Source organism: Populus nigra, chromosome 18 (genome assembly GCF_951802175.1).
Source record: "Populus nigra chromosome 18, ddPopNigr1.1, whole genome shotgun sequence".
NCBI lineage: Eukaryota > Viridiplantae > Streptophyta > Magnoliopsida > Malpighiales > Salicaceae > Populus > Populus nigra.
Window position 1 is genome coordinate 9854312 of NC_084869.1, and position 16106 is coordinate 9870417.

Consider the following 16106-nt stretch of genomic DNA (forward strand, 5'->3'; position numbering starts at 1 on the left):
CATTAAACTAAAGCTGATAATCATGTCATAATAAAAACAGTTTTTCATATATATTACCCTAATATATTAAAAATAAAAATAAAAACTCCATCCCTTTTAAAATAGTCATGTCGATTAAGTTATATTAGAAAAATTTTTACATGGTTTAATTTTAAATTTAATGAATTTGGATTGGAAAATTTATTTATGTTAATTTCATTCTTTTTTCTCAACTTAATCCTTATATATTTTTTATCAATCAGCCTGAGTTATCTTTGCATAAATCAAATTGACCAAAATCATGTGTTTATGTTTGAATTCGAACCGAGAACCTCTTCGACACCGACAGATTTTTTGGTTCATAAAATCAAATAGCAAGATTTATACGTTTTGTCTTTTTTATTAATTTATTGAAGGAGATAAGGTGTGAAATCTTAAAAGCTAAATAATCCAAAGCCACCCTGAATTCTGGATCAAACAAAACTTATTTCTTAAACTTTAATTCCTTATTTGACTAAAAAAAAAATAGATCTTTCTGTTCAGATTTTCATCTCTACTTGATTTTTGTTTCAATTCATGTATTTTCATAATAACACGTGATCTATTGTTAAGAAAATTAACGAGAAAGGCTAGCTTTTTGAGCAAGAATAATTTAATGTATAATTAATTGAATTGATTTTTCTAAGTTCTAAATGCTTAATCACAAAGGAAATGATAATTATGAATATCGCATGAGATTAATCTCATTTTTTAAAAAAAAATATAAGGATACCGGATAAAAACAAAAAAAAATCATTTTGCATAATTACCGATCTTTTAGTTATGATTATTTTTTATATGATTTAATTTTGTAGCTTTGACACCCCCAATCTTTTGGTCTTTCACTTTTTTCCAAGTGATGTTCTTTCTTTTTCTTTCAAGGAAAAAGAAAGTTCAACATGTTGTCTCGTTCATCAATTTGCATATGTAAGCAACTCTTTGACCACTTTGCATTAATGGCAAGAGGATACAATCCCGCGTTGAGAGCGTGTGCGGTCAACTTTTTTAGGGTATTATTAAAGTTTATTTGTTTTTATATGTTTAAAGTTGTTTTAAAAAATAATTTTTTTTGTTTAAATAATTTTTATTATTTTAAAATTATTTTTATATCAACACATCAAAATGATTTAAAAACATAAAAAAAAATTTAAAAACATGATTTCAACTATATTCTTAAACATTATTCCGCGTTAAAGCTTTTACATTACAAGTTCAAAGAATTGCTCAAAAGCATTGGCTTGAATATTTGAAAATTACATCGAGAATTTTGAAAAAAGAGTGGACCACCTACTATTTATTAGATGCATATTGTCATTTTGACAAACATGCTTAGCTTCTTAGTTCTTACTTGTACGACTCAATTAATGGCCAGAATAATGGTCATTATGGTCGGATTAGGGCACGTAGGTTCCTCTTATTTTATGGTCGGATTGCAAATTGCCAAATTCAATCATTTTTCCTACCTACGGTATGTAATTCAAGCAAATTCCTTTTATATGGGTCTCACGGTACGTCGAGGCTTCTTACCTTATGGTCTAAGACTGAAAACCAGAATTAGGGCACTGAGCGGATTCTCATTATTTGAATTACAATTTTCTTGATTCTCCTAATTAGGATTAAAGCTCAAAATTGGCACACCATGACCTCTTCAAAAAAGCAATTAAAAAGGTTTTTGGCATACAATTCTTCAAGGATGTGTATAGAGGGATTGAGCGATCCATTAGTAGAAGTTCTAGTTTCCAAATCACCCCTGATCTTGGTATATATTTTTTGAGTCCCTGTTATTCATAAGAAAGTTTCTAAGAGTACTCAGGTAGCGTTTTAGAACATCTAAATATTGTTTCCATACCAATAAAAATACCGCCGGAATCAAATGAGTATTTTTTTTGGTTTGGTATACTTTTTCTGTTTGTAAATTCATCAATGATTATATTATCTATGGAATGACCAACAAAACAAGAATCATCAAAGAAAATTTTAATGAGTAGTAATCGTTTATAAACTTGTCGGTAAAAATTATGCTGATTAATCAGTTTTTTTATTAACGTAGGTGTTCGAGTCGGCTTGTGCACATCTCAACTAATTCAATAAGCCATAAAGTTAACTATCATGTAAGTTTCTGATAACCCTGAGGTTTGTGAGACTCGAACTGTTAACTTTTAGAGAACAAATCTAAAATCTAAACAGTTAAGTTACATCCCTCAGAATTTAATTAATCAGTTTTTAACTCAATCGGTTGTAACCTTTTAAAGAACCGGACTATCTATGAGATGTAGTGGAACAATTACTGTCTAACAATCAAGAGGTGGCGGTAGCCAACTGCGAGTTGTTCAAATTAGGAAACTTCTTAATAGAAAGTTGAAGACTTGAAGTGTAACTTCTTAAGAGTTGACTTTTGGTCCTTGTGGGCATTTGAAGAAGATTCTATTCAACCATTTCCCACTGAATTTGTCAATGCCATGGAACCAATCCCTTGATTTCTTTTATTCTCTTTTTTGGGCCCAAAGAACTTATTCTTGTAAATTAGCCCCTCCTTGAGATAATTTTTCTATATTTCCACAAACCCATGTCAGTCCTTTTCATGCATGTGTCCTTTCCTCACTTTTTTGGCCTTTTTGTTTTTTGGCTTTGGAGTGCCTATAATCTTCCATTTTAACGTTCTTTAGTGGACTATTCCTTAGCGTACAATTCCATTCCTCGCAGAATTTGATATATTTGTTGAATTGAAACCAATCAAAATCTCTGCGACTGTCCTGTTTATGGCAGACTAATAAACATGTCAAAACGAACCAGTCAACACGAACCAGTCAGCTTGAAGAGGCAATTCCAAGCCCCTCTAGGGTATGGACGAGTGTGTGTGTGTGTGTGTCTACTGGGGTAATTCCCAGCTCCTTTGATATTCATAGTTTCATACTACCCCATTATTTTTTTCTTTTTCTTTTTAAAGTTCTACCTACCACCGGGTATTTCACTGTTTGTATGAACTGCCTGTTTTTTTTTCTTTTTTTTTAAACTTTATCTTTCGATTTTTTTATTGAATCTTTTTAGGTTTTTTTTAAAATTTTATTTTTTAATATTATATTAATTTTAAATTTATCTTCATAATTTAATTCATTTTACTTTCTATAAGATTATTATAGTCCCAAATAGCCATCTTAATATTTATTTGTTACTTAATTTTATGAACGTTTATTTTTGTTATTATATCAGTAATAAAAAAAATAGTTAAAAAAACAAACAAAATTGTTAAATCTAGAGGGTTCATAACCCGAATCGTGTATTTGAAGGATTAAGTTACAAAATCTAGGTCAATCTAATATGTTACCATTTCAATATTAAAAATATATGTCATCTTGAAAAAAAATTAAAATCAAACCACACTTTTTACTGGTAGTCTGAGCTACTTTTAGATTCATCAAGTCGATTAAATCATGTTAAGACAACTTCTATGTGGATTAGTTTTAAACCCGGTCTAAACAAAGAGTTGAGTTGAGAGGTTTCAAAGTTAATCCGTTATATCATGTATTTTCTTCTCTCTCTCTCTTTTTTTAATTTCATCTTTCAATTTTTTTTTATTGAATTCTTTTTACTAGTTTTTTTTTTAATTTTATCCTTCAATATTTGATTAATTTTGAGTTGGTTTTCATAATGTGTTTTGATTTGCTTTCTATGAGGTTATTACAGTCTTGAATAAATATCTAGTATTTTTATTGGTATTTAATTTTACAAATATCTATTTTTGTTATCATATTATTAAGTAAAAAAACTTAAAAAATTGTTAAACCCGATGGAATCCATGATTTGGGTCGCAAGTTTAACAATTTAAGTTGTGAAGCCCGAGTCAATCCAATATGTCATCATCTCAATATTAAAATAAAAAAAAGATGTCATCTTAAGTTTTTTAAGTCAAACCACACTTTTTACTAATAAATTGTGTTGGTTTTTTATCCAACAAGTAGATTGGGTCATATCAAAACAACTCTTAAAACATAAGCTAGGCAAGAAATCAGGTTGAGAGGTTTCAAAATTAATCTACTTGGTCGGATTTAATAACAGTATCAAATAATTTCCTATTATCTAAATCTTTTTTTATATATTTTAAAAAATTATAATTTAAACTGTAGTATAGCACGTGACAACTAGTACACACACCATACATGTACATGTAGTAAAGAAAGCATCACCATTGAAGGATTTTCTAGAAAATGTTATTAATTTTTTATATATAAATTAATCTCATTGTTTCATTAAGTACTTATCTATATCTTTTTTTTTTAGATTCGAGGAAACCCCACCCCACGAAAAGCGCATTTTGTGGGCCTAGGTGAGTGAGTAAAACCCCGGCTGTCCCAGGCTCTTATAAGAGGTGCACGCCCTGACTTGAACTCGAGACCTGCTGTGCAAATCTCAAGCCCTTTACCACCACGCTACACTCCTTGGGAACAATACTTATCTATATCATACAACTTAAAACTCTAAATGATATGAAAGAAACTTAAAATCACCCCTTAGCTGTATCATAACTTATGAGCACTTTATATTGACTATATATAATTATAATATTGTTTAATATCAGGTCAATAAAAATCAATGATTAAAATTAAAAATAATCAAATTATATCAAAATTTCATCAAACTAACTTCATTTTATTAATGAAAATGATAAAATATTTTTTTATCTTTAGACCAAAACAATCAATAATTAAAATTAAAAAATAATAAAATTATATCAAAATTAGTCAAACTAACTTCATTTTATTGATGAAAATGATAAAATACTTTTTTTTATCTTTAGACCAAAACAACCAATAATTAATTTTTTTAAAAAATAAAATTATATCAAAATTACTCAAAATAACTTTATTTTATTAATGAAAATGATAAAATATTTTATTTATCTTCAGAGCAAAACAATTTTTGATATTCATAATGATAAACAATGAACCTTTGTTTATAGAATAAAGACAAAATTTTCCTATAATTAATAACATGATACGAAATATATTATTTTAATTATAGTTTTAAAACCCTGATCTGACCCGGTGGGTCGACCCGGGATTCGACCAATCTGGGACTGGAACCAGGCCGGGTTGAAGAAAAAACAAGGGAAGAAAAAACCCGGTATGACTTGGCTGACCCGGTGACCCGGTCAAAAACTTTGTTACAACCTTTTGACTTTTATTTTTTACTAAAATAACATCATTTTAATTTTTTTTAAAAAAATTAACCCGAATGACTCAATCAAAACTCAATGAGCTGATTAAAACTTGAAACTCGAGCTTTAAACCGAACAGGTCTAAAAACTATGGTTATAACTTCCATGTAGTTGTGTCGAGTCACAGCAATCATTGGATCGGTATTCATCTTATTTTTTTCTAGATGATTCCTTATGTCATGCGGTCTAACGCTAAGAATTGAAATTAAAACTTTCAACATTTGTATCAAATTCTTATCACTTATTATTCGAACCTTTATCTGTTAAAATGTAAGTTTGGTCCTCTAAGTTTGCTGCTTTTTTTAGTTCACTCGAATTTTTTTTTCATTTTTTTGGTCAATTGCACATTTTTCTCATAATTTCTTTGAATTTTCCTCTAATTGCACCTTTTTACAGTTCTGTCATCCCTCCATTTTCTTGGTCCTTGGATTTGTTTATTTAATCAGGTATATTCTTTTCTCATTATTTCTATCAGTTTTGCCCTTAATTGCACATTTCTTATTTTTCCTTCTTTATTTCTTGATTGATTTTTGCTTGGTTGGTAAAAAAACAAAAACATTAAAAACAATGAAAAATAATAACCTTTGAAATAATAAAGATGGAAAAAATATTGAAGTTAGATTAAAAGAGTGATTTTTTAAAAATATTTTTTCTTATTTTGCAAGTTTTATTTCTTTTTGGATAAGAATTTTTTTTAAAAGGGTTTAAAATTAGATTATAACAACAATCATATGTCACCAAGCATAATTACAAAAAAAAAAAAAAACCATACAAAATAAAAGGTAACATAAAAACAAAGTTACAAGATTTACTTAACCGCAATATAGACTTAAACAGTGTTTGATGTTATAGTAGTAATTATTTTTTAAAAAAGTTTTGCTCATAAATAAATTAAAATAATTTTTTATTTTATAAAATTTATTTTTGACACAAACATATTAAAATGATTTAAAATATATAAAAAATAATTTTTTAAAAAATATTTTAAATAATTTTAGCATATAGTATTTGGTCCACATGTCCAAAAACTATTTTAAAATAACTAATATACACTTGTAGATCCGTCCATGAGTCACTGAAAAGTGAAAATAACAAGGAAACTCTCTTTCCCTTACCGACATGCGGATATTAGGTACCCTACAATCAACTTAAAATATCGTGTTGCCAAGATTATTTCAGCTTTATATAAAAATAAAAAAAACACTAAAGTTAGTTGCCGTGGCACAAAACGTGTTCGACACGTGTACGATATTATACGAGATTGGAAAGATATTATTATTAGATATGAGAGAAATCAGAGACCCTAAGATCTTATCACTGATTGGAATTTGAAACAAATATATATTAAGGTCTTCTAAGAAAAATAAATGCCTTAATTAAGAATGTTTTACTTTGTTCTATGTATGGTATCACGTGTTAATTCTAAATTTTTTTTAAAATACTTTTTAATTATTATTTATTTTGATTATCAGGATTAATATTTCTTATTTTAATTGTTATTTATTTTATTTAAAATAATTTATAAATTTTATTTATTTTAATTTTTTAATTTGTCAAGATTTGATTTACTTTCTTTTAATAAACTTGAAAAAATTATTATTAAATTATTTTTTATTTTATTTTCAATGACATAATCATATATTGTTTTTCAATTTATTTTTAATGATACAACTTAACAAAAATATTTTTCCTTAAACGAATAATAATCAATGTTTTAGTAGCTAGCAAGATGGGTGCGACGATCCCTGTTCATTGTAGCGATCAAAGTCCTAGAAAATTACAGTTTAAGATTTCTCAACAAAAAACCAGAAAACCGCAGAAGCATCCAAAATGAAGGACTCAAATCTCATCCATTTTTTTGTCTATAATTTTGATTTTTCTTTTCTGTTTTTGTCGAGCATAGTTATGGATTAGGATCTGAGGACAATAGCAAAATGATCGATGTTCTTTTCATGAAAACCAAATCCATGCGTCACCCCACTAGGCACTTGCTGTCTTCTTCCTTCACCATGGATAAGAATCTGGGCCTTGCCGTTTTCTGATCAGTGGACGATGGGACAAGATATATACTGGAATTATTAACTAACTGTCAATGGATCAGATCTCCAAGCTTGACTGCGTTAGAATCTTCACTGTTCCACGAGCAAGTGCCACACATCCCTCCACGCGTCCCTCACTGCAGCATGCCCTCTTCACGTGTCAAACCCTACATGAAGCGAGGAAGAAGAAGAAGAAGAAGAAGATCGGTGATGACATCACCTACATGTGGGCTTTAAACTGAACACTAAAGTTGAGGCAGAATAACATTAAGCACCGTTACTTTTATCCTTGTCATGCATGTGGCCAGAAACTTATGAAAAAGAATATATTCTCAAGATTGTGTGTTCTTTAATTTTATGAGTATATTTCAAGAAAATGGAATAAAGGGTGATCTGGGATTTCCTTGGCAATGTCTTTTCTAATAGCGTAGTTGATTGAAGAACTTTCTCAGCCTTCAACACTTGTGATTGAAGGCGATATTGTACTTTGCAAGGTTAATTCTTGAATTAATTAGGAGGGTTCAAGCACTTAATTAGTAATATGATCTCCGAGGAATGTCTTGCATTTTTCTTAATCAACATTACGTGAATCTCCGAAATTCCTAATTGTCTCTTACAATGAAGTGTATGGTACTGACATCAAGTGTTGTAGGAAAGAATACAAAGTCTTTTATTGGGTCTTATCATTTGGATTGTTTGTAAGATTATTGTTGCAGTAAGAAAAAGACTCTAAATTGAGGTTTTTCTTGCATAAGAGGCCGTGTCATTAATTAATTAAGTAATTTCAATATAATCTTGATAAATTAATAAAATACTTGATAAATTAATAACTTTAATTAAAATGTCATAAGAATTGTTAATTTAAATTAATACCTACTAGTTATGGTTGCGTAAAAGTTACCTTGCCCTCGTATTAATGAAATTGATAAGTTTATGCAAGTTTAGATAACAAATCTAACTCTTTAATTACAATTATTACTATTACTTATTATTAAAAAAAAACGAACTCTTTTATTTCAAATGGATTAATTTTGGAGTTTGTTTTAAAATCTCCTACTTCAGTCTCTTGATTTTTTTTTTAATTTGTACAATCAATTTTTAGCAATAATTACTGCCAATAATAGTCATGGCATGGTGCCTAAAAAACAAGTCAATATTACAATTTAGATTTGGTACGGATATAAATTAGAAATGAGATTTAATATTTATGGTTCCATTTGGTTCACGAATTGAATGAAAAAAGTCATTTTTTTACTCTTATTATAAAACTATATATTTAAAAGTAGACAATAAATAATAAATAAAAACAACTGAGATTAGAGAAACAGAAAAATAAAGCTTATTTTATATAATTAAATATGACCTTACTCATATTATCTCAACAATACTTTTATTTATAGTCTAATGTATATTAATACGTGTAAATCTAAAGATCATAAGAAGATATATAACTCAAATGAACTTGAAAATGATGAATGAATATAAATATAAAAAGGTAAAATAAGATAAATAAACTCTTTTTTTCTTGACTATGTATATATGATTTCATAACAACTCTTTTTTTCTTTGTTTAAGCATTCATGATATTGTATATATAGCTAGCTCATTGTGTAGTTACAAAATAAAAATCCTTAAATAGCTCTTAATTACTGGAATTGAAGATATGTAAATAATAAGGATAATGGAAATACTGGGGGGGGGGGATATGTCTATTATATAGTTTTTATTTTAAAATTATAAGTATTTATTTCAGAATTATTTCATAGATATATTTATTTTATGTTTTTTTTTTGTTTATTCAACAAAATACATTTTTATTTCACCATATTATTTTTTCAGTCTTCAAATAGTAATTAAATGCTATTTTATTGATTATCGATGGTAGGATAATTATGTATTGTTTTTAAGTTCGCTACAACATAGATTTAAAGAGTCCAACTCTTCTTCCTAGAAATTATAGGCGAAATTATCCTTGAAAGGAAAAAACGTGGCAAAAGTCAAGAGCCAGAAAAGTGCAATTCGAAGTTTGGTTGTGTTTGAATTGCCTCAGGAATCCAATTGACTTTCTCTCGATCGAATTTTATTTTTCCAAACCGGCCCCTTTACATTTCCTTCTTTGGAGAAGGTTACCAAAGAAATTTCAGTTTTTCAAGTGTTAGGAAAGTATAATTTAAAATACTAAAATCAATAGATCCTTATTTTATACAAATGTTCATTTCGAACCCTAAATATTATTGTCACTGCTAAAAATTTAAAAGTACAGTAAACAAGATTCTATATTTTTTTTATACTGAACCAAATTTATTTTAGTAATAAGTTACTATTTTTAAAATAAAATATAATATTTTAGAGATCCCTTTAACAATGAGTTTATTGAAAATATATATCGAGCTTTATAATTTATTTTGATTTGCTTTCTATAAGGTTATCACAATCTTATAATCTTTATCACAAGTTTAACAAGTTAACTTAGGTCATTTGTTTTGTTATTTTTTAATTAATTGTTTTGAATTTCATTCTTTAATATTGAATTAATTGAGAATTGAGTTTCATAATTTGTTTTGATTTGTTTTATATGAGGCTATCATGATCTCATGATCCAGATTGATGATTTGACAAGTTAATATATTATCGTTTCGATATTATTTTAAAAAAGTGATATTATTGAATTTTTGTGATTCGAACTATGTTTTTACTGATTATCCGAGTTGCCTTTAGACTCATGAAGCTGATTAGTTCATATTATATCTATCTTTATATAGTTTAATTTTTTTATTAAAAAAAATATTAGGAATATACCTAGATATTTTTTTTGTGTATTCAAAATTTTTTTTAATCCAACCATCGGAACATCACATATTAACGGACTAGAATATTCTAAAGAAACTTTTAATACCTCTAGGAAATTCTACTCTGGGGCTCTGGGCATTCCTACATTATGCAATTTTATAGAATCAAGCATCTCTCATTCATTGTGCTTTACCAAAGAAAGTCCTATGGATGCGTTACTTGGTTATGATTTTGTCTAATTATTTGGTTAAACGCACAAGCAAAGAACCAAATGCAGCCCTCCAATTAAATCTTTCTTGCCATGTATGACTACATGTTAAAAAGAATCCTAATGCAATTGTTAAAAATTAATTAATTATTGGTATTGTTAAATTTTTTTCCATGTAGTTTTGTTTTTCTTTCTTTTTTGTTAGAGGAAAATTAATTTAATTGTTAATATGTCATTATGATTTGATTAGTGCTAGCCTTCAAAAGTCATGCATGTGTTTGTTACTAATCATGCGAGTTCTTCCAATGATGATCTGCTAACTTGGAATTTAGTTTATATAAAATTTATTTTTGAATTATTTATGAAGTTCATTTGATGATCAATTAATATATTTTATTTTTTAAAGTAATATTATTTTAATTAAAAAAAACTATTTAAACCAATATTATTTTATTAAAAAAAATCAATAAACTCAAGTTAACTCTTAAACTTGTAAGTTGAACTGTCCAACTTGCAACCATACATTATAAGTGGAGTTGTTATTATATTGGTGACTTGATGTAGGATAACTAACTTTGCTTTGTTTAGTATTTTTTTTAAAAAATTATTTTTAAAATAATATATACACACACATACTTAATAGGGTCGTGAATATTATTTATTACTTGATAAAATTTAATTTAGTATTTTAGAAAACTTAGAAGCAAACACTTGTATAAACAATGAATCTTACATAAAACATTGGTCATTGGTCACAATGCTCGAAAATTAATAATATCAAAGGCAGTCCAACAAAATCCCATGATTAACGAAACAATCAAGAACATAAGCAGGCATCCCGCACAATTAAGGTAAAGAAATGAAAAATATCCAGCATATAATGATAACTAAGCTTAATGGAAGATATTTAATATTTAAGAATATGATAGTAATTGTTTTTTAAAATATTTTTTATTTATAAATATATTAAAAGAATATTTTTTATTTTTTAAAATTACTTTTTATTTCAATACATAAAAAAATTAAAAATATAAAAAAGTAATTTTAAATAAAAATTTAAAGAAACGCTTTAAATTTTAAGCGTCCTAAAAACAAAACTTGAGCCGGTCCACCATACTTTCGAATATCCGAATATAATTTGGATTGATTTTTTCAAAAGGGTCTCCTCACTCACACTCTCTCTTTGAACCCTTAACCCTACAACTTTCCTTTCTGTTTCCAACAAAATTCGTCCACATTTCGTAAATTCCGAGAAAGTCCCTCCCTACCCTCCTATTTATACCCCCGCCTTCGCCTCACACACCCAAACACTCTCTCTCTTCACTCTTTCTCTCTCTAGGAGCCGCTCCCGCTCCCGGCTCTCTCTTTTCAGGTCAAGCTACTTGCTTCCATTGTCACTTTCACTCAGAAAAGAAAATCAAAAGAAAAAAACAAGGTGATGAGTATTGACTGTAAAACAAAAACGAAACCAGAAACTCTCAAGTTTCTATGTAGTTACGGTGGTAAAATTCTTCCTCGTCCCAGCGACGGCGTTCTCCGTTACGTTGGTGGTTTAACCAGAGTTCTGGCCGTCGACCGTTCAATATGCTATGCAGGTTCGTTATTGTTTTTTCGTAATCAACACTTAATTTACGTTAATTTTTTTATCTAGTTCAATATTTTGATTTTATTTTATCTAGTTCAATATTTTGATTATTATGTTTTCTAAACAGAGTTGATGGTGAAGCTAGGTGAATTCTGTGGATATTCGGTGGAATTAAGGTGTCAGTTACCAGACGGAGATTTGGAGACGTTAATTTCTGTAAAATCGGAGGATGAATTAAAGAGCTTGATTACCGAATTCGATAGATCTTGTCCTGGTTCGAAGATTAGAGCTATTTTGTCTCCTCCGAAATCGCTCAAGAAAATCTCTCCCCCGATATCCAATGCTTCCAGTATCGACTTTTCAACTACCAAATCGTTTCTCAATTATCACCAATCTCGTAGTTGCTCCCCTCCGATTGGATATAAAGGCCGCTACTCTCCAAGCCGTAGACAAGAATCGCTGTGTTATAACCATCAGTGTTGTGATTATTGGCACTAATACTATGAACATTAGATTAGAATAATTAGATTAAATTTCGTAAACGCTGGAATTCGTTGATTTGTTCATTTCTTATACAAAGAAAAGAAAGAAGATGATGACTACGACGACAAAAGAGAAAAAAAATACATAAATCTTTGTGTGTTTGGACTTTGAATTATATAAATCTGAGAAGTTGCTTGAATTATTCGACTTCACCACCACCAAATATGTGGCTGCCGACAGGGTTTTATTTATGGCCTTTAAAACAGATTTGCTTGTGCGCCCATGTTTTAGGCAACCATCCATCCCTTTGTTGGCTACGAGAGACAAATTCAGTTTCGTGTTTAGTGCAACCTTTGACACGTACGGGTTTAGTTCGTTGTGGCTGAGGAACAATTGGGGTTAGAAAGTGGGTGTAAGTTTCTCTTTTCCCTTGTTCTTTAGGTAAAAAATATGTTGCTGTTCTAATTGTTCTATGTTTGTTTGTCTGAAGATTTGCAAGGTCAAGAAATTACGTTGGGAATCAGAATATCTGGTGGCGGACCAGCTGAGAAGTAATGGCTGCTGGACAGCTTACTTTTAACACATGCTCTTTTGAGATTTCTTTGGCCTATGAGACACTGTCCAAAGAACAAAAGAAGAAACTCATAACCACCTTCGTATTGAAACATAATTACGAACACCTTACTACACAGAGCAGGTATGACCTAGCAAGCAGGGGACGATGACACGAGGGAGAAAGGAAATCACAGAGCAAAAATAAAATAAAAGCCTTAATTTAGTCCTTAACTTAATACCTAGTTTTCAAATGGTTTCAAACTGATAGGTTTGATTAATTAGGTCCCACCAATTTCAATATTTCTCAACAGGGTATTTTCATAATTTTTTGTTAACACTTCCCCATCCAATGTGGTTATTTTATGCAATAAAAAACGTCGTTTAGAAACTGTAATGACAAAGTAATGAACATTAACAAGGATCTAATTGAAAAGTTTTAAAAAATTGAGGCCAAATTGATAGCCATTATTGTTTGGGATCTAATTGAGAAAGAAAATATAATCTAGAGGTTAAATTGAGGTTTTTGAAAGAATAAAATATGTGATAAATTTGATGGAAAAGCTAATGAACATTAACAAAGGGATCTGATTTGAAAATATTTTGAAAACTTAGTACCAAGTTGATAAAATTTATGAATATATAATTTAGGGACTACTAAGTTTTCTATAAAAATAAATATGTGCTTAATATGGCCTTTCTTATAGGACTTTAAAGGTGATAAAAATTGTGGGGTTATTCCAATATTCAAAGATAAGTCATGTTCGTATATGATAGTGCATAATTATAAATTCTCTAGTTTATTATGTACTCATGAAGATGTGAAAACTTCATATTAGACTAGACTTTCTATGACTATGATTTTGGGCTAGTGAAGTGACTAGATCTACCACTAGTTTAATAGGTTGATGGAGTGACTTTCACAGTCTTTTCTACAAAATAAGTTTTTTGTCAAAATATAAGATCTTCTAATGATTAAGTTAATAAAATGAGATGAAAAAGAGTATATTGAGTATAGAAGTAACCGATGAGATGACTAATGTCATCAGTGAGCAAGATTAAGAGCGTATGAGTAGCTATATGGCTATATAGCCTCATGTGGCATCCTTTGCTTTGTGTTTGAAATCCTGTTGTGAGGACTTGTTTTTTGTGTTGTGTTCTTGCTTATGGAAGATGTAATGCATAAATTCTTTCCCCTTGATAATAATTAGTACTTTGTTTTACTTGGTGGTAAGAGGCATGGTCAGGATTTTAGGGAATATCAAGTGGTCACGAATGGATCCCTTGGTGCTCCTCTTAGATATCTTGATAGGAGATTAATGGCGTTAGAAGATTCTACTCTTTATGGCTAAAAATGTGGATGTTCTTGTTTGATCATGCTCGTTTCCTCTACTCGAAGTGTTTTTTCATTGCTAGTTTCATGTTAAGGAGAGTTTCGATAAAAAAAAATAGTTGTAGACTCCATTGATTAAGGTTTCAATGACAATGAGTTCGAGTAGATTCTCCACGTTGAGCATTTTCTTGTCAAACCTTTGGAGATATACCTTGATGTTTTCATCCCCTTATTGTGTGATGATGAAGAGCTTAGTGGCGCCCCCATAAAAATAGAGTTCATTCTTGTTTCACATATATCATCAAAAATTCTTTTCATGGTTGATGATTTAAAAACTCTAGAAGATAGAAGGGTAACTGACCTCTCCACTGCAAGTACACCAACTTCTCTAAATCTGTAATAAATCACCCATCAAGTGAAAATGTTCAATGATATTATTGTAGCATTATTATAAATAAGGCTCGGGTTATGAGTCAGGAAGGTTAGATTAGGTTGTCCACAAATATTTTTCTAAAAATCAATCAAGACAACTTCGTTTTGATTATTTTTAAAATAAACATCAATGACTTTAGGGCTAGGTTTTGACTAGGTGTAACCTTAGATCACGAGTCAACTTAGGTTTTTGACAGATTAGACCAAGGCACTCTTATTTTGTCTTAAACTTAGACCAATCTAAAAAGAGAACGAGAGGGAAAGGTTACAATAGTAGGGTTGTTTGGCTATTGACATGAGGAGGCTATAAAAGCAATGATGGCTAGGTTAATGTTGATCATGTGTTGCCATATTACAACTAAAAAAGAAGACAATAGGTTTGCTGTTGTGTTTGTATTTTTATTTGGTAGTGAAAGGGAGGAAGATGGAGGCTAGGGTTTGATGTTTTGGGTTAGGTGATTTTTTGTTGTTGTACGGGGCAGGATTCTAGGGAAAAAGGTTGAGTATTTTTTTTGTTCTCCTAGTTAAGATCTATTGTCTTTTTATATTGGTAAATTTTATCAAGAAAGAAATTAATAGAATATTGTTTTCCTTTAATAAAAATTTTGCTTCAAATGTACAAGATTAATTTTCTATACTATTTCTTTTATGAGAATCCTTAATTTTTGCTGATCAAAATTTCAAATTTCTATTATTAGACTAGGCTAAATCTCTTCATTTCTTTAATCACAATCAAATATTTTCATAAGCTCAAAATTTCTTTGTTCTTAATCATAATCAAATGTTCTTATTAAGTTCAACCATCATTTTTATTTAACTTCCTATAATTTTACTCCATTTTTTTCTTGCCTATCATTTTCACTTCCCAATCTTTTTATCATTTTTTATTTTTATTGATTTTTCATTTTTTCTATTTCATTTTTTCTCTTTTAAAATAATATTGAAAAATAAATTAATAAAAATTAGAGTAAGACAATTAATTAAATATTATCTTGGAATGGTGTTTATATCAAATGCAAAAGCGGTTTTAATTACTCATTCCAAAAGTAATTATATCTTTTTATTGTTCTTTTAAAATAAAAATAAGAAACCTCCTATATGCTAGTTAAAAAAATTTTTATTTTAAGAAAAATCCCTCCTTATAAATTTTATTTTTAAAGTTATTTACTCAAAAATTAAATAAAAATACCATTAATTAGCGATAAATTCCTTACGTAAAACCACTTTCCCAATTTGTTAGCTTAGGAATTGTTTGGAAATCTATTTAAATTTTTAATTTTTTTATTTAAAATAATTTTCAATTTCAGATTATTTTAATATATTTATATTAAAAATAATTTTTTAAAAATAAAATAAATTTTATTTTAATATATTTTTAAACAAAAAATACTTTAATTCATCATCGCTATCACAATCTCAAACAAATCTCAAACAAATTCATAAAGTTTTCA

The 16106-nt window shown here is 28.7% G+C and overlaps 1 protein-coding gene across 1 annotated transcript; it reads left to right on the forward strand.

Moving 5' to 3' along the window:
• The first annotated feature begins 11581 nt into the window (after positions 1–11581).
• Positions 11582–12537, forward strand: LOC133678442 (protein PAL OF QUIRKY-like). Its single transcript, XM_062100736.1, has 2 exons — positions 11582–11865; positions 11983–12537. Exons 1-2 carry the CDS (start codon positions 11709–11711, stop codon positions 12351–12353), a joined length of 528 nt encoding a protein of 175 aa, XP_061956720.1. The 5' UTR covers positions 11582–11708; the 3' UTR covers positions 12354–12537.
• The last annotated feature ends 3569 nt before the right edge of the window (positions 12538–16106 follow it).

What these genes read in the sequence shown, in the direction of transcription:
- LOC133678442 (XM_062100736.1), top strand. Translation starts at nt 11,709, where the DNA reads ATGAGTATTGACTGTAAAACAAAAACGAAACCAGAAACTCTCAAGTTT. An exon ending in CCGTTCAATATGCTATGCAG is followed by an intron (nt 11,866 to 11,982) that starts GTTCGTTATTGT and finishes TTTTCTAAACAG; the next exon opens with AGTTGATGGTGAAGCTAGGT.